The sequence below is a fragment of the Erpetoichthys calabaricus genome, chromosome 11 (genome assembly GCF_900747795.2).
Source record: "Erpetoichthys calabaricus chromosome 11, fErpCal1.3, whole genome shotgun sequence".
Taxonomy (NCBI): Eukaryota; Metazoa; Chordata; class Cladistia; order Polypteriformes; family Polypteridae; genus Erpetoichthys; species Erpetoichthys calabaricus.
Window position 1 is genome coordinate 39,231,827 of NC_041404.2, and position 19,964 is coordinate 39,251,790.

General features: G+C 38.8%; 1 protein-coding gene across 1 annotated transcript in view; it reads right to left on the reverse strand.

Annotated features, from left to right (window-relative positions):
- Positions 1-944: 944 nt before the first annotated feature.
- The window catches only part of LOC114660339 (metabotropic glutamate receptor 4-like), a 47,664-nt gene continuing 28,644 nt past the window's right edge, over positions 945-19,964 (reverse strand). The window contains exons 6-8 of the mRNA XM_028812975.2: positions 18,097-18,222; positions 13,134-13,248; positions 945-2,707 (exon numbers count right to left, since the gene is read on the reverse strand). Of these exons, the coding sequence (XP_028668808.1) occupies positions 1,809-2,707; positions 13,134-13,248; positions 18,097-18,222 (1,140 nt within the window). The 3' untranslated portion in view covers positions 945-1,808. The remainder of the gene's footprint in view (positions 2,708-13,133; positions 13,249-18,096; positions 18,223-19,964) is intronic.

Consider the following 19,964-nt stretch of genomic DNA (forward strand, 5'->3'; position numbering starts at 1 on the left):
GAATACCCTCACTTAAACATAATTACTACATTTATAGGAAGAGAAAAGAAGAGACAAGAAAACTTATCTACTGATGCCGAAATAAGCAAACAAGTTATGGTCACTTTTCTAAAAAAAACGTGATCTGCAATATTTAGCATACAAAAATAGAAATTCCACAGACACACACAAATTTTACAATAATACTACATAAAATATGCAAGATTTTTGATTTTTTTTAATAAATTTGTTATACTTTATTAATACCCGAGGAGAAACTGCCTTTTTGTATGAAGATAACATGTCAAAACCAGAGATGGGTAGTAACGAGTTACATTTACTTGAGTAACTTTTAAAAAAAATTGTATTTCTAAGAGTAGTTTTACTGCACCATACCTTTTACTTTTACTTGAGTACATTTGTGAAGAAGAAATGCTACTCTTACTCCGCTACATTGGGCAACACTCGACTCGTTAGTTTTTTCCATTTAAACATTAGATACGCTGCATTTTTCCTAGAGAGAAGTCACTAGTGGATCTACTGCATGACTGTTTCACCAATCAGACGTAGCAACAATAATCACATGACTCTGTTTCACCAATCAGATGTAGCCATGCAGTCACATGACCACACACAAACTTCCTGCGTCTGCAGCCTGTGAGAGACTTTTTAGTCATGGGGGCCTCCTGTCCACTGCTAAACGGTCACAGCTTCACTGCAAGAACCTTGAAAGCCAACTCCTGCTGAAGCTTAACCATCACTTCACTGAGTGAAGAACAAGCATGTTTTAAACAAGCACGTTTTAACCTAACATGCACAGACACGGACAGTCAAGGTAAAGTGAGACTTCTTGTACGTGCACAAGCTGCCTTGTTCTAATGTTATTTTCTATCAGCTGTGCTATTTGGAGGTCAAGCGTGTGACGATGCCAGTCCCCTACAGACTCCTTTCTTTTCTTTGATTCCCCCCTTTTTTTTTTTTTTTTGTGCTGACCTGTATATATACACTCCCGTCTCCGTGGGCCTTAATCACACGCTGCAGAAAGCCAATGAAGCAATCGAGAATGATCGCACCCGCACGTGCAGGTGTGACTCACTCCAACTACCTCATTAACTCCCCGCGGTCATGCAATTGCGCCTACGGACAGTAACAGTAACACGACTTTATGGATTTGAAACTGGCCTTTTTTTTTTTTTTGAAGCTGCGGACCCGCTACACCACAAAGTGAATATGCAGTATTATACGGTCAGTGTACAGTATATCTTGTCACTGTAAGTAGTTGGCACTGTTCAAACATACATGTTACCTACTGTAGGTATTGACTTCAAAAGCTTTGTTGTGAAAAACTGAGATTTGAAACTTTGTGTTATTTGTGCATCTTTATTTTGTAAAGATGTTATTTATTTGTACTCATTTTTTATTATTTGGAAATAGCAGAATTTGCACATTATTTTATATTTTTGTCTGTCTTATTACAACATTTCTAAAAAATAAATAATTTATAATGTTCAGTTACTCGGTACTTGAGTAGTCTTTTCACCAAATACTTTTTTACTCTTACTTGAGTAATTTTTTGGATGAGTACTTTTTACTTCTACTCGAGTAATATTATTTTGAAGTAATGCTACTCTTACTTGAGTACAATTTTTGGCTACTCTGCCCACCTCTAGTCAAAACCAATGAAGTGGGAAGATTCAAACAAAAAAAACATGAAGGGCACATTATAAAAATCCATAATGAAAATTGTGAATCAATTAATTGATGGTCATAATAAAAGATGAGTAGCAAGGAAATCATTTTTTTCTGTAAAGAATGCAGAGGCAGAAACTTCATTCTAGACTACCATATGATGTCGAGATAGATGATCGTTGGGCTTCAAATTTCAGGTCAGCCTTAAAAGCAACCTCATGGCAGTACTCTAATGTAATGAAGCTTATCCACTTTTGGCTGTTTCTTTCTGGTCTGAACAGGATGATGTAAACCTTAGGTAGAGAAATGCACATCAAGAAACCCCAGGAAGACACGGATATGGCCACCCCAAGAATGACTGCTTGTAGCTCTTCATTTTTGCTCACAATGATGAGGATTACGCAGCTCCAGATGGTGAGAAAGATCATCATGCTGAAGGAGATGGAGCTGGACTCACTAAAACTAGGAGGCAAAGAGTGGCTTTTTAAGGCCAGGGTCCATGAAGTCAAACACAGAAGAGCAAGGTAGCCAAAGCAAATAAAGTACCAATACATGTGATTGCATTTACAACCCATGTTAGTAAATACCTGTCCAAAAGGCAAAAACTGGAAATGGAGGGGATCCAACCTCATCCACAGACAACAAATGATTAATTCTCCTAGAGTACCGATCACTATGATTACAATGTAGGAATACCGCTGGAACTTGGTTGGCCTCTCTGAGGTGTGGGAAAAGGCAAGCAGTATGTGGCTAGATCTAGCAAGAATACTGGAGAGGCAGAGAGCGAATCCCAGTGCAGACAGAGGCAGGCCTACCATACATACACCGTCTGTTGGCTTCCCAACGAACAGGAAGGAGCTGGAGAAAGCGATGATGAGGCCAGTCAAGTAGCAGTAGAAGATGCTTCCTCCTGAACTTTTCACAATGGGGGTGTCGGCATATTTTAGAAAGACAATAAAAACACCAAAACAAAGGAGGATGCCTATTGGGGACAGGATGCAGATCAAGATGTCATGTACAATGGTGTTATCCACGCAATCTGCAAAGAAAAAGTGAACAAAAGAATGTCAGCCACGAAGCAGTACAGGAATTAAGTTGTAGACATTAGAGTGCCTTTGTAATTCACCTTTCTTATTTTTATTTTTTATTTTCTTTTTCAAAGTTGTTTGTATTTGGATTGAGGGGTATAGTGGAAAGGACTGTGATAAATATGAGTTTCCCCTATTCCAAGAAAGAGTATGTGGAAGGGAACTGTGAGGTAAAATGGAGACAGAGTCATAAAAAGAAGGTAAGAGGGAGATTCATATTAGGTGGATGGAAATGTGCTTAAAGTGTTGACATTAATTTACAGACTCCTGACAGTATATAAAGTATATATGTACATTGTAATATTCACATACATTTGTTAGAGTGTGATGGAAGTGGTTGTTACCTTTTTTTGTAAAACAACAGACAACAGACTGCTGTGCTTATTGTAGTCAAGATACATCCTTTATTTCCTACCCCTTGTTTCTCTCCAACCTTCATTCAAGACTGGATAAAAAGTGCCAGCAGTGACATCTTGGTAATTTTCATGAGTGAAGGCCACCTTGGCCTTCTACCTCTCTTTCTCCAACCATCTCAGCCTTGGCCACCAACTAACATAATGCCTCTCAGCTCATGCACTGCTTGGGTGGAAGGGGCCTGTAAGCTCTGACCAGAAAAAGCTTCTGGGGACATCCCTACAACTACTTTTGGGAACTGGAATGGTGTTTGTAACTTTGAGCCTACTATCTTCGCCCACCACCCAAGAAGCTCCAGGTGTTTGTAATGAGTACATACGTTTGCTATGTCATTATGCTCTGTACAAAAAATATTTTATAAATCCACTCACATATACAGCTAGCACAAGGCCAGATTTAGCACACTGGGGCTCATCATTTAGATATGTTAGGCAAGCATTAGAAGACAAGAAAGGGACAACTACAAAAATGGGCATTGTACTATTTCTATGTGACAGAGTCAGCATGACATTGGATCTTCTTTTCCTTGTTTGGAATGGCATGATTTACCTAAGTAGGGGCCTGCACATGAAGAAAGAGTATAAAACCTTGGAACGTTGCCTGGCACACCTTTGAAGCCGATGGACGAATGGGAGATAATGTCATCTGATCTTGACAATCCTTCAAGCGCAGCAACGAAAATGGCAGACTCTACACAAAGGTCTTGTTATAGCTTCCCGTCTCTTATGCTGCCTAAATCGTCATTAAAGAAAGCCAAGTTATTTTCTCTTATGTGATTTCTTACCGCTGTATCACTATGGGTGGGGTATCGCATTTTAATATTATATCTATATAGTTTCGGGTTACTTAAGACTCCGCAATTACAAAACGAATGTATTTCCAGGAGCTAACGCCCCCTAGAGGAAAACAGTATTTGAGCTCTTAGAACCCAACATCTCATTAAATGGCCATTAAAATAGGTGCCACACACAAGAAATCATCATCTTTCTAAATTCTGCTGGACTGGGAAACTGCTAACAAACATCATTCCATCCACCACCATCCTTTCTGTCCATCTCTCTCTCAGAGGGGTGCCCCTTACTCTAAAATGCCCTTTACTTCCTCCAGGTGGCATACATGTATTTGGCAAGGAGTCAATCAACACTGTTTAAGAAAGGACTGAATGCTTTGTTGCATACTAAAGGAATACAGTATATTACTTTTGCCTCAGAATGCTCTCCATTGCTAACCCCCTAAGTACCCGATTAGAAACCATTCTGGATCACCTTAGGTCAGGGTTTGTTAAATTATGGGTCGGTTGTGGTTTGCTGCCATTGGGTCACAAGTTACAATTGTATTTAATGATAATAGGTCACGGATGGTTTATGACGTGCATTGCTACAGGTTGATTAACCAATCAACATTGATGTAACGATTGTCTTCTATTAATTCCCCCCAACAATCATACATGATTCCCTAAGTGGGATCCTACCCCAGTCATTTGATCGTTCGGGTAGTCAACAAGAAATTGGTCTCAAAGATGCTAGGACAAGATTGGGTCACCACAAAAGTAAAAGTTTAAGAAACCCTGCCTTAGGTATTAATGGGGCATACTTCTTGTTGATGATAGCCCAGTACCAATGGCAGGGTCATAAGAGTTTGATTGATGGTGCACACTCTAATAAGATTTCATACAGCCTGAATCCTGTCGTGTACAATATGAAACTGCTTTCAGTCCTGGTCTTGACCAGGGTTCTCATTTATAAAACTTTGCGTGGATTCCAGCTTAGAGATACGCTTATCCCAAAAAAAAGAAAATGCATAATCTAATTTATAAAACCTGGCATATATACATTTCTATGCAATTTACCTTTCAAAATCACAATTATTTTGTAAATGTGGGTACATTATTGTACCTCATGCACTTGAGCAATAAGTGCTTCATCAGCAATGAATTATTTCTTATGAAGTCATGTTTTGTTTCATGTAGCACACCATTCAAAAACTGAATGTAGCACTTTATCATTTAGCTAATAGTTTCCAACACAGTGGACAAGTTGGAGTGATCAGAGTTGGTCACACCTGGTATAGACCATATATTAAACTGAGGGTTCAGCCACTGCATACAGCACCAAAAGCAAGTTTTTCAAAATAAACGAATCACGGGTTGACCCAGGCCACCAAGCCATGTTTGTCAGTCTCTTCTTGGCATCACAGATGACTTGTGCATTAATTAAATGTAACTGCTTGAGGGTAACAAAACCAGCTTCATTTTCACTAGCTGTCCTTATTGCAATATGAGTGTAGTATAATGTTCCGATTACATTAAGAAAATCAAAAACTGCTGCAAATTGCCTTTTTAAGTTGGCAAAAACATGTTTTGTTTCATGTATGCACACCATGCAAAAAGTGAATGTAGTACTTCATCAGTTAGCTAATAATTTCCAACACAGTGGACATGATGGAGAGAAGCTTGTCTGAGATATTGCTGTCCTGTAGGCCCATTCTCTGAGAATAGACAATGGTTAGGATAGATAGATAGATAGATAGATAGATAGATAGATAGATAGATAGATAGATAGATAGATAGATAGATAGATAGATAGATAGATAGATAGATAGATAGATAGATAGATAGATAGATAGATAGATACTTCATTAATCCCAAGGGGAAATTCACATACTCCAGCAGCACCTTACTGATACAAAAAACAATATTAAATTAAAGATTGATAATAATGTAGGTAAAAACAGAAGAAGAGTCGCATAGTTTGGGGGAGGAACGATCTTCTCAGTCTGTCAGTGGAGCAGGACAGTAACAGCAGTCTGTCGCTGAAGCTGCTCTTCTGTCTGGAGATGATCCTGTTTAATGGATGCAGTGGATTTTCCATAATTGATAGGAGCCTGCTGAGCGCCCGTCGCTCTGCCACAGATGTCAAACTGTCCAGCTCCATGCCAACAATAGAGCCTGCCTTCCTCACCAGTTTGTCCAGGCGTGAGGCATCTTTCTTCTTAATGCTGCCTCCCCAGCACACCACCGCGTAGAAGAGGGCGCTCGCCACAACCGTCTGATAGAACATCTGCAGCATCTTATTGCAGATGTTGAAGGACACCAGCCTTCTAAGGAAGTATAACCGGCTCTGTCCTTTCTTACACAGAGCATCAGTATTGGCAGTCCAGTCTAATTTATCATCCAGCTGCACTCCCAGGTATTTATAGGTCTGCACCATCTGCACACAGTCACCTCTGATGATCACGGGGTCCATGAGGGGTCTGGGCCTCCTAAAATCCACCACCAGCTCCTTGGTTTTGCTGGTGTTCAGGTGTAGGTGGTTTGAGTCGCACCATTTAACAAAGTCATTGATTAGGTCCCTATACTCCTCCTCCTTCCCACTCGTGATGCAGCCCATGATAGCAGTGTCATCACCGAACTTTTGCATGTGGCAGGACTCCGAGTTGTATTGGAAGTCTGATAGACTTTTTGGCAACTGATGAAAGCCAAAAAAGGTTCTTAAGTGCAAATATACAGAATTGACCCTCTTTAAATAGATCTAAAATACCTGTACAATTTGCATATCAAAATTATACACTGAGGTGTGATGTGTTTGTCACATCAACTCATATCCTAATAACAGCTCAGTGATATTATTTATTATGTGTATGAGTCATCATTTAGCTGGCTTGGCTGCATTTTCCTATTTTTTTTAGGGTGTCATCATTTTTCAGTTTCTCTGAAATGTACAACTCATCTGTACGAAATGTTTCGTACAGATGAGTCAGAGTTGCCATAAAACATTTGTGTGGAAAGTTGCATATGCATAATCTGGTCCTCTTTTATGCAAATAAAAGCATTATAAATATGACCCCTGGTCTTCAGCCACACTGCTTATTCCAGTTCAAGTAACTTGGGCCAAAACCTATCCCAGCTTTGGATGTAAGGCAAAAACTAATCCTGGATGGGTTGCTACTCCATCACAAAACAGATTCATATACACACACTGAATCATTCACTTCTGGGCTAGTAATTAATTAACTTAATCCTCTTGTCTTTGAGATGTGGAAGGAAAATTAGAATCCCATAAGGAAAACTCATGAAGTAACAGAGAGAATATGCAAATTCCACACGGACAAATACTACACCAGGATTCAAAGTTAGGACTCCACTGACCATTTCACCACTGTACTAGTTACTTCAATTTAAGTCTAAAAGTTGGAACTCAAATTCAGAGTGAAAGATGAGGAAAAATTGACCAAACTCGCATTAATTACAGACTGTGTTATTGTGACATTTCCCTCTACTTACCCTTTGCCTATTTTCTTCAGAGATAAGTGTACTCATCAGGTTCATTACCGGGTTGATCTACTGTCACACCTTAAGATTAACACACATGCATAGATATACACATATACACAGAACCTCAACAGTGTCCTATGAATGACACACACAGCTGGTTAATCTCTAGCACTTTAAACCACACAAGTGCCTTATGAATAACACTACTTGTCACTCTCTTAGCACTTCATGAGACTTACTTTTTATCGGCATGAACAACATACAATGTTTAAAATATATCTCAGACCTAAATATTACTTTCGGTCTCTATGAATACATTTAAACATACAAAGGCTCAACATCTTTGGCTACAGGCCATGTATCAACCAAGAATGCGTTACTTTACATACTGTTCCCTACTATTGGGTGGAGCTCACACCCTCAGCCTTAATAAACCTTACAGCACGGAGTATATAGCAAACTTCCAGCTGCTCAATGTAATCTGCCTTATTACTTCAATAACTCTAGACATGAAGACAAAGCATAGAAAGTTAAAAGCAGCGTGGTATTTATTACATGAATAATAATACCAAATAGAACAAACAATAACAGAAAATAAGATTGATAGTAAAGTTTGGATATATATAATCTTTAGAAAAAGCTTATGAAAAGAAGTCAAGAATGAATGTCCCAGAGTGGCATTGATCTAGCACTCAAAGTTGTTCATGAGATGATCTTCTGACGTCGCTCTTCTTTCGTTGCTGTTCCACTTCATATGTCGCTCTCTTCTCTTTCTTTAATCCGTCATATTTATTTTAAAATGCTATGGGAGTTTTGCAAGATGTGATTGCTACATGCACCTGATTGGCTGGCTGTCAATATGATAAATGAATTTGCTCAAACTCTTTCACCATTTTGAGTACGTCCATTTTTCCAAGCAATACAGTTTTTTTATGTTTTAACAATCTCCTGTCTCAAGCTGTAAACTAATTTAGTCCTGGTGCCCTTCTCTTCACAGGTGATAAAATCATCAATACAGCCTGAGGAATCTCCTGAATTCCTGCTCAGATTAAACAAATGGTACTGTGATTCAGGAAAACATTGCTTTTAATGTTAACTGTCCATGCAAGTGACCTGAATTTGAGTTCATCTGTTGATTTGTCTTGAGCAAAATATAGTGAAAATATAAAGCAGAATTTACAGATTTTACACACCACAACACAGACAGCAAGGGAGAGATTATTCATGTAAGCAATTTAGGACTAAACTAAAGGGAGTAGAAGAAACCAGGGGACTCACATATCTGTCTGAATCTGTCAACCTTGAATAAGTCCCATGACCGCTGAACTTTTCTGTTCTGTCATGTCACCTGCCCCTTAAAAAATGCCTTGGAAGGCTCAGACCCCATTGACTCACCACAGGTAGATCAAAACTCATTTCTGTGATCTTTGTGTGTGTGTTTTGGACATGCCAGCTGGGTCTTTGCACACAGTGTAGTACTACATACCATTAAATGTGAATTTCTGTCCTGAAACCCTATCTTTTTTCCTCTTTCTTCTCCCATATTTTACCATGGTTTTGATAAACATGAAGCTAATAGTTAATTCAATACTTAAACCACTTATGTCCCTTACAAGGTGACGAATTACAGAGATTTATTCCTAATGTGAATGATATTCTCAATTAAAAAGCTATTTTTTATGAATACAAACAGGTATGTATTCAAAAGGCAGCATTTCATTCTCATAGAGATGATATTTTTTTTCTTTGTGCAAAACATTCATTATAAGGACATCATTTTCACATTAATCTGATTTGTACAATTAAAAGACATGCAGTTGAACCCTGCTGACTACGAATCCAAGACACTATTAGATCAGTATGAAAATCATGTAACTATTCCATAGTCATTATATGTCAGATTATGTCAATATCAATGTTTAAATGTTCTGAAAGAAATACATTTTAATTTGATCCATTTTCTCAAACAAATTACATAAATACTGCCATGAATAAACAAGACATGCTATTATTTCCCAAACATATGAGTGACTGTGTCTTCTTGATATTAAGCTTCACAGTATCTATTCTGAAGAAAGCAGCTTAATAATTCTTTAAATATTTTGTGGAGCAGAACAGAAGTGAAAAATCCTGCCCTGGGTGAATTCAAAAAGAGTTTACTTCAATATCATTTTCACCTTTTATACAGTATATTGTGAATGTTCGTTTTGTTTTTTTATCCATTGTAATTTTTTAAAAAGGTTGGAAAATTCAAAACGAAATTCTGTTTCAAATCACTATAAAATCAACTCTAAACAAGAATGAACCTCAACACACAACAGGCTCACTACTAAGCCAGACGTGTGTCAGTTACTGTAATTAATTAAGATAAGCGAATCAGCAACCCCAAGACTGCCATTCTACATATATATCTTGGTGCAATCTACCATATTAAGCTCCCTGTTTGCCTCACCATTTTGTCATCTACAACTGTGTAACTCTACACTAGCCATCTGTGTTTGTGTCACTACCCTTTATGTTGAATATGTGAGCAGGTGTCTAGCTGGCAGGCAGTTGCAAAGGACATGGGCATCATCCAGTGTAAGACCACCAGGTGAAACAGTGAGTCACACTGGCAGCAGGTGAGGTCTTGTTTATGGCAGCATTGGAGTTCAAGGTTGTAAGGTAATGGTATGTACTATATGTGGTACTGGGTGTCAAAGGAATGCAAAGGCCCAAGCTCAAGAAAGAAGAAGTTGCACCCTGGGCAGACATAAGCAATGTTCTCCTAGGACACTTGATGGCAAGTTCCTTTGCCATTGCTAGGAATGCCTAGAGGGCACTTGATCCTAAATTGGACTCATAGGTTTTGCCCTTTAGTAGAGCAAGTTGCTTGGGTTCCGCTTAGAAGAATAAATCAGGGGAGCAAGGAGAGCAGGAGCTGCTAGAGAGAATTCTAACCTGGTGCTCCACTGTGATGTCTCTGCAACAAAAGCAGGACTACATCTGCCCTACTCTTAAGTATTATTCTAGGAGCAGACCACTGGACCATGTAATACGGAGGTTCTCAAGTTCAGTCCTGGAGACCCCTGTGGCGGAAAGTTTTTGTCCCAACAAATATCTTCTTTTAATTTGACTCCTTCATTTTTAAGTAAGTAGTTATTTCTCAGTTCCTGTGTTTTGTTTTGATTTTTGTATCAATCCAGAAATGAGGAATAGATTATACTACATTTTTTTCTAAATAAATCAAGAATTAATGTGTGTTACATGGGCAGCAATTAATTCTCTTTTCTTTTTAATATTCTATTTCTTTTAATATTGTGGATATTAAAGATATAATTTACAAATAAGCACATAAGTGGGTAACACTGAAGTAGCTATGACTATTTGCCAATCAGTTATTTTTAACCGGGGAGTCTGCTCTGCTTGTTTTTAATCAGATTGAATTAAAAAGTGAACTCAACAAAAAAGTGTGTTAGCATTTATTGATAGGCTAAAAATACAAGCATTTTTTAATTTCTTATAAATATAAACCTCATACTGTGCCTCTTTTTGGAATGCAGAATATAAAAAAAAAGTTCAGCTAATTCAAAAAGGAAATTAATTAAGGTAAAAATGAACTCACCGATAGTGAAATTGTTCAGAATAAAAATGTGAAACCACGCAATGTTATAAAACAAAGGGTACTACACATTCACTGCATCCGGAAAGTATTCACAGCGCCTCACTGTTTCCACATTTTGTTATGTTACAGCCTTATTCCAAAATGGATTAAATTCATTTTTTTCCTCAGAATTCTACACACAACACCCCATAATGACAATGTGAAAAAAGTTTACTTGAGGTTTTTGCAAATTTATTAAAAATAAAATAACTGAGAAATCACATGTACATAAGTATTCACAGCCTTTGCTCAATACTTTGTCGATGCACCTTTGGCAGCAATTACAGCCTCAAGTCTTGTTGAATATGATGCCACAAGCTTGGCACACCTATCCTTGGCCAGTTTGGCCCATTCCTCTTTGCAGCACCTCTCAAGCTCCATCAGGTTGGATGGGAAGCGTCGGTGCACAGCCATTTTAAGATCTCTCCAGAGATGTTCAATCGGATTCAAGTCTGGGCTCTGGCTGGGCCACTCAAGGACATTCACAGAGTTGTCCTGAAGCCACTCCTTTGATATCTTGGCTGTGTGCTTAGGGTCGTTGTCCTGCTGAAAGATGAACCGTCGCCCCAGTCTGAGGTCAAGAGCGCTCTGGAGCAGGTTTTCATCCAGAATGTCTCTGTACATTGCTGCAGTCACCTTTCCCTTTATCCTGACTAGTCTCCCAGTCCCTGCCGCTGAAAAACATCCCCACAGCTGGTGCTGCCACCACCATGCTTCACTGTAGGGATGGTATTGGCCTGGTGATGAGCGGTGCCTGGTTTCCTCCAAATGTGACGCTTGGCATTCACACCAAAGACTTCAATCTTTGTTTCATCAGACCAGAGAATTTTATTTCCCATGGTCTGAGAGACCTTCAGGTGCCTTTTGGCAAACTCCAGGCGGGCTGCCATGTGCCTTTTACTAAGGAGTGGCTTCCGTCTGGCCATTGTACCATACAGGCCTGATTGGTGGATTGCTGCAGAGATGGTTGTCCTGCTGGAAGGTTCTCCTCTCTCCACAGAGGACCTCTGGAGCTCTGACAGAGTGACCATCGGGTTCTTGGTCACCTCTCTGAGTAAGGCCCTTCTCCCCCGATCGCTCAGTTTAGATGGCCGGCCAGCTCTAGGAAGAGTCCTGGTGGTTTCGAATTTCTTCCACTTACGGATGATGGAGGCCACTGTGCTCATTGGGACCTTCAAAGCAGCAGAAATTTTTCTGTAACCTTCCCCAGATTTGTGCCTCAAGATAATCCTGTCTCGGAGGTCTACAGACAATTTCTTTGACTTCATGCTTGGTTTGTGCTCTGACATGAACTGTCAACTGTGGGACCTTATATAGACAGGTGTGTGCCAATCAACTGAATTTACCACAGATGGGCTCCAATTAAGCTGCAGAAATATCTCAAGGATGATCAAGGGAAACAGGATGCACCTGAGCTCAATTTTGAGCTTCATGGCAAAGGCTGTGAATACTTATGTACATGTGCTTTCTCAATTTTTTTATTTTTAATAAATTTGCAAAAACCTCAAGTAAACTTTTTTCACGTTGTCATTATGGGGTGTTGTGTGTAGAATTCTGAGGAAAAAAATGAATTTAATCCATTTTGGAATAAGGCTGTAACATAACAAAATGTGGAAAAAGTGATGCGCTGTGAATACTTTCCGGATGCACTGTATGTACATACACATACATGCATATGTAACAGATTTTTTTTATAACAGATATTGTTCAATAGTAATGCTATAAAGAAAAGTTTCCATTTATAAAAAAGATAGTGTGCCATGTGACTTTTTGGCTTCATCATATAAATGACCAGGATAGCAAAACACAGCTCTTGTTTTGAAAGCATGGATTTATAATTTTTGTCAGAAAAAAGCTAAACCAAGTGATGACCATAAAGTGCTTTTGTTCAGATGGTGAAAACCTAAGGGAAGATCTTGGAAAAATAAATAAATGTATACAAATTAATATGCTTTTTAAACTATAAGGGTTCATCATTTGTGTTGAGATGACTTCAAAAAGTAAAAGTTTAATGATAAAGTGGGACCACCTTTGTGATATTACTTACATGTTCCATTGCTGAATGTCCCTTCTGGGCAGGCCTCACAATGCATACAACAGGTCCCGACCATTGTCATTTTCTGTGACACGTTACAACTTGTAGCGCACAAATGCAATTTCTCCTGAGGAAATAACATTTAATGTAACACATATATTGGTTCATGGAGTCACAAAGTGAGTTAATATGCAATTTTAGAGCATCTATATTAAAGGAATACTCCACTCAAAAATGCTTTTTTTCAATATTTACTAACACCATGTAGTTTGTTGGCATGATTTTCAACGGATATCTAGATTCAAAATCAATCTGAATAAAAGTGTGCTTTTTCCAGTGAACCCTCTAGCACACAGTATTAGATTGGACACCTACCAAGTTATCTTAGCAGATCAGTTTGAATATCTAGGGGTAAATATCACAAGTAAATATAAAGCTCTTTTTCAACAAAATTTTGCTGTCTGCATGGAAAAAAGTAAACATGGAAAAATTCAAATTAGACGTGAATAAACGGTCCACCCTCCATCAACATATTAGCAGGGAGAATCAACACTGTCAAGATGAACATCCTTCCCAAGCTTTTTTTCTGTTTCAGACTATCTCCATATAAATTAACAAAACATTTTTTAAGAAATTAGATTCAATCATAACTTCATTTATTTCGAATTTGAATCATCCACGCATTCAAAGGGCAACTCTACAACGACCTAAAGCAGAAGGGGGCATGGCACTACCTAACTTCAATTTTATTACTGGACAGCAAATATATAAGCCATAAAGACCTGGACATTAACACAGATCAATGAATATACACCAGCCTGATCTGCAATAGATTTAAAATCTTGCAGTACTTCTTTATATTCCCTGCTCTGTGGCACAGTAAATACAAATTATTGTCAGCACACTAATAATCCAATTGTCCTTCATTCAACCAATGTAGGAAGCACTTTAAGACAGAGAAGCTCTTATCTGTTGCACCTGTACATGATAACCACCAATCCCCCAAACATACACAGTATTTAATGCTTGGAAAATGTCTGAGATAAAAACACTCAGAGATTTGTACATTTGTCCCAACTTTTTTTGGAAAGTGTTGCATGCCTGAAATGCAGGAATGGACATATATTAACAAATGAAATGAAGCTGACCAGACAAAACATGAAATATCTTGGGTTCATACTGTCTGTAATGAAATAAAAGTCAAATTAAATTTAAGAAACAATGCTTTTTTTTTGTTGCATTTTCCAAACCATCCTAATTTTTTTCTGATTTGGGGTTGCATATATAGTATACTAGCCATCCACCGCAGCTTCGCCCGCATATTAGTGAAACAGGACAGTGAGGAGGGCCCGGCCTAGCTTTCTACTCCTGACTTCACTCTTCCCCTCCCTTCGGCCCGCAGCCTCTGTCTCGGATTAGCATGAATATATCGCTCCTGCAAGCGAACTATCATTCTTAGCACAATTAGAGAAGTTGCAAAATCAACCGGAATGTTCAAGCAAATTATAGAAAAAAAGATCTAAATCCTTTAAGTATTTCTCTCGTTCGCTAACTAAGCAGAGTTAAGGTTATGCCCCGAGGCGGATGCATAAGTGAGGAGGGTCCCGTCCCCGTTGCTCGATGAGTCTCTCTCAGATTTGCGCTAATAAATTGGTACCGTAAGCGAACTATGATACTTAGTGCGATGAGAAAGTCGCAAAGTCAATGGAATGTTCAAGCAAATTGTAGAAAAAAACCTGATCTAAATCCGTTAAGTAGTTGTCTCATGAAAAGCGGACAGACATATAAACGGATCTAATAAAACTATAAGAAATTTCGCGCTTGGACCATGAAATATTTAAAACCGTTTCTTAGCGAGCACTTATGGGCCAAGGGTAACCTACATTCCAAATTTCAAGTCCCAAGTCCTCGTGGTTCAGGAGATTTCATGATGAGTGAGTCAGTGGTATTTGGCTTTTCTATATATACAGTAATCCCTCCTCCATCGCGGGGGTTGCGTTCCAGAGCCACCCGCGAAATAAGAAAATCCGCGAAGTAGAAACCATATGTTTATATGGTTATTTTTATATTGTCATGCTTGGGTCACAGATTTGCGCAGAAACACAGGAGGTTGTAGAGAGACAGGAACGTTATTCAAACACTGCAAACAAACATTTGTCTCTTTTTCAAAAGTTTAAACTGTGCTCCATGACAAGACAGAGATGACAGTTCAGTCTCACAATTAAAAGAATGCAAACATATCTTCCTCTTCAAAGGAGCAAACAAATCAATAGGGCTGTTTGGCTTGTAAGTAGGCGAAGCACCAGGCACAAAGCTGTTGAAGGCGGCAGCTCACACCCCCTCCGTCAGGAGCAGAGAGAGAGAGTTAGAGAGAGGGAGACAGATAAAAAAATCAATACGTGCCCTTCGTGCTTTTAAGTATGCGAAGCACCATTCAGCATGTCGTTTCAGGAAGCAGCTGCAGCTGCACAAAAGATAGCAACGTGAAGATAATCTTTCAGCATTTTTAGACGAGCGTCCGTATCGTCTAGGTGTGCGAACAGCCCCCCTGCTCACACCCCCCTATGTCAGCGCAAGAGAGAGAGAGAGAAAGTAAGTTGGGTAGCTTCTCAGCCATCTGCCAATAGCGTCCCTTGTATGAAATCAACTGGGCAAACCAACTGAGGAAGCATGTACAAGAAATTAAAAGATCCATTGTCCGCAGAAATCCGCGAACCAGCAAAAAATCCGCGATATATATTTAAATATGCTTACATATAAAATCCGCGATGGAGTGAAGCCGCGAAAGGCGAAGCGCGATATAGCGAGGGATTACTGTATAGATTATGAAGACAACAGCACATATAATATTTGTTATTATGACTGGCTATCAAGTGGTTTTGTATGCAGGAATACAGATGGTATTTTGTATTGTGAATCACTGTTTAGTAACCTTAGAAAGTGTGGATAGAAACTGTTCCTGAATCTGCTAGCGTAAGTGCCAATGCTTCTATGCAATTTGCCAGAAGGAAGAAGTGAGAAAAGTGATTGGCCGAGGTCCTTAATAATATGGGAACTTGTGAACTGAGGCCAGTATTCGATATTTTGTTATTATGTGGTGTTAAAACACTGAATTGCTTTTCTTCATTAAAATCTATTTTAAAATGGAAAAACGAAAGGACACCTCCACAAAAATTCTACTTTTAGGCCTCTTGGCTGTTTCATTCTGACACACTGATTTTGATTTGACATATTTTGTTTTGGTAATCTATATTCTTTAAATGTCCACAATATTTTGACCACCTGCCTGTCTCCCGATCTTGAAGCTAGTTTTCTCCTAAAAGTTGTTTAACCCGTAGTCTAGTAATTTGCTACCCTGCTTCTGGTCGCTTACTCATTATCCCTGCTAGGGAACCAAATGTTAAAGGTTATTCCCACACTGCAAAAAATAAAAAGAAATGCAGTTCTTCACTTTACCAAACAATATAAACACAAAACAATCACATAGTATTCAATATGATTAGCTGTTGAAGAGCATTGTGCTTTAGTATAAAAACAGTACTTGAATACGGTTATGTGTGTGCTGGTGTTCCTGAATGATGGAGGGAGAAAAGTGACTGTGAAAAATGGAGTTCTGCAAGTACCTTGCAGTCTATAAATCATCAAGCTTAGCTTTTTATTCTTGAGATCAATAATACAAAAAGCCACGTGTATGTGACTCTTTACAAATGAATGTGGAGGAGCAGATGAATGACTTGCTAATCAGGGTAGGTTACATCTGATGTGGACTTGAGGTTTTATTCTGGCGTCACTTTAAGGGTACATCTACACTATTACATTGTTTTTTTTAATGTAGAACTTAGTCATTGTTTTTGCCTTTTGTCCACACTACCACAGGGTTTTAAACTCTTGAACACAAGAGTTGAAAACCAGCGTTTTAAAGAAAAGGCAGAATTTCTGGAAAATTCTGCTATGGGTTATTGCTGATGGCTATCTACAGGACACAAATATTTACCTGTCTTGCTAAAGAGTCACCTGCTTTGAATAGTCAGACTGCTTTGATTTAGTATCTTATCTATGCACAATGTGGGGATACAGAACTGTCTTCTTCCTTGGAAAATTAACAAGTTCTGGGGACATTGGTTTCTAATCAAGTACTCAAATAAATGTGTTTACACTATTTGTTATACAGAGTAAATTGGCTTACACCATTGTTTTCACTAATTACCATGTTCATCTATGCAGAAATTGAAGCATATATATATTTCTGGGAAAATGAGAATAAAAGTAGAAGAGAACAGAAAAGTATGGTCTGAGACTCGGGACTGCTGTCTGTTTCTTTTATGCTTTACATCATATCGCTGTGGCTACACCCTGTAGCAACAGTGGCTTGTACCTGGCCCAGGTTCCCCTAGGCCTGAGGTCGGTAACATATACTTCTGAGAACACTAGCATAATGTGGATGAGCAAAAACGTAGAGTTTTGAAAACACAGACTGTGATTTGTTTGTGCTTTACTAAGCCCTTCACTGATGGAATCCTGCTCAGTGCAATGTCTCATTTCCTGATGGGTCACCATTTACTGGAGAAAATCTTATTCCAAAATAGCACCCTCAAAGTTTCCTTTCCAAGATACTTATTGTGTTGCTTATCTGTATGCATCTGAATTGCATTTTGTATAGTTTGAATGCTGCATATATACGCAAAATGCAAATAATTTTCTGGTCACTACAGTTTAGAGTTTTAGTGTGAGTGGAGATTCTTTTGTAAACAGTGTAAAATGGGTAGTGTTGACAGAGATCGTTCTCCTTTAAAGACAGTGTTTTTGAACAAAAAACATAGTCTGAGACAAGACAGAGAACTGTTGTAATTGTTAAAGATTACTCACTGTTACATTAGTGAGTCTTTCTGGTGTTTTAGTTTCAAATACCAAGCACTTTTACATTCTCTGTGAACTGCAAAAGAAAGTTTCCATGAAAAAATGCAAGTGTACTTACAGTTTGAGTGATGTTGTAGCAGGTTAGATCCATATCTGTTTTATTTGTGACAGCTCTATAAATTTTGAAGTCATAAACATTTTCAGTTGCTACTGTAATATAATTTTGGAGCAGGGAAGTTTCATTCTAGACAAAACAAAAATTAAATAAATAAACTCAAGGTTTAGCATTTGAAATACTTCCACTATATATTATTTTTATTGTCAGTCAGTCAGTCAGTCATTGTCTAACCTGCTTATTCCAGAAGAGGGGCATGCTGGAGTCTATCCCAGCTAGCACAGGGCACAAGACAGGAACAAACCCTGGACAGGATGCCAGTCCATCGCAAGGAGAACACAAACACACACACACACACCAACCATACACTACGGCCACACATACTTGTTCCTCCAAGTCCCACCATCAATGAATCACGTTCCCTCACTTAATTAGCTAGTCTTTTTTCACTTCTCTTATTTTGTGCTCAGACAGCATTTGAGATTTTCACACTCACTGACCAAATTATTAGGAACACCTGTGAGCCTGCTTATCCGTCACAGTCACAGTTATCTAATCAGCCAATCCTGTGACAGCAGTGCAATGCATAAAATCAGGACCCAGAGTGCAGGTCAGGAGTTTCAGTTAATGTTCACATCAAACACCATTCACATCATCTCAGTGGTTTTGATTGTGGCATGATTGTTGGTGCCAGACAGACTGGTCTGAATATTGCTGCAACTGCTGATATCCTGGGATTTTCATGCACAGCAATTTCTAGCATTTACTCAGAAAGGTGCGAAAAGTAAAAAAAACATCCAGTGAGTGGCAGTTCTATGGACAGAAACACCCCAATGATGAGAGAGGTCAGAGGAGAATGGTCAGACTGGTTGAAGCTGACAGAAAGGCTACAGTAACTTTGATAACCCCTTTGTACAATTATTGTGAGCAGAAAAGCATTTCAGAAGGCACAGCATATCAAACCTTGAGGTGGATGGGCTGCAACAGAAGAAGACCATATCAGGTTCTATTTCTGTCAGCCACGAACAGAAGGCTGAGGCTGCAGTGGGTGCAGTCTCATCAAAACTGGACAGTTGAAGACTGTAAAAATGTAGCCTGGCCTGATGAATCTTGATTTCTGCTGAGGCACACAGATGCTATGGTCTGCTTTGTATCAACAGTTCAGCCTGGTAGTGGTGGTGGTGTAATGGTGTGGAAAATGTTTTCTTGGCACACTTTGAGCCTGTTAATACCAATCAGTCATCTCTTGAACGCCATGGCCAATCTGAGTATTATTGCTAACCATGTTCATCCCTACATGGCCACAATGTTCCCATCTCCTAATGCTTACTTCCACCATGATAGTGCCACCATATTTCAAAGCAAAAGTAATCTTAAACTGGTTTCATGAACACGACCATGAGTTCAATGTTTTTTCAGTGTCCTTCCCAGTCACTAGATCTGAATCCAGTAGAACACCTTTGAGATGTGGTAGAACAGGAGATTCACAGCCTGAATGTGCAGTTGACAAATCTGCAGAAATTGTGTGATGCAATCTTGTCAACATGGACCAGAATCACAAAGGAATGTTCAAAACATCTTATTTAAATCCATGCCATGAAGAACTGAGGCTGCTCTGAGAGCAAAAGAAAGTTTTACCCACTATTAGAATAGTGCCTGTAATGATTTGCTTAGTGTATGTATATTTATAAGAGATTTACAAATATTTGAATTTTCACTATACTTTAAATGGGTAACTCTCTTCTGTTGTTTTCCTATTAATTTGCCTTTTTCTGTGTAGTTTGCTTCCATCATTGTATCCTACTAATGACACCCAGCAATGAGAAGAGTAGACACAAGGGACAATGATGCTGAATGCGGAAAGGCTGCAC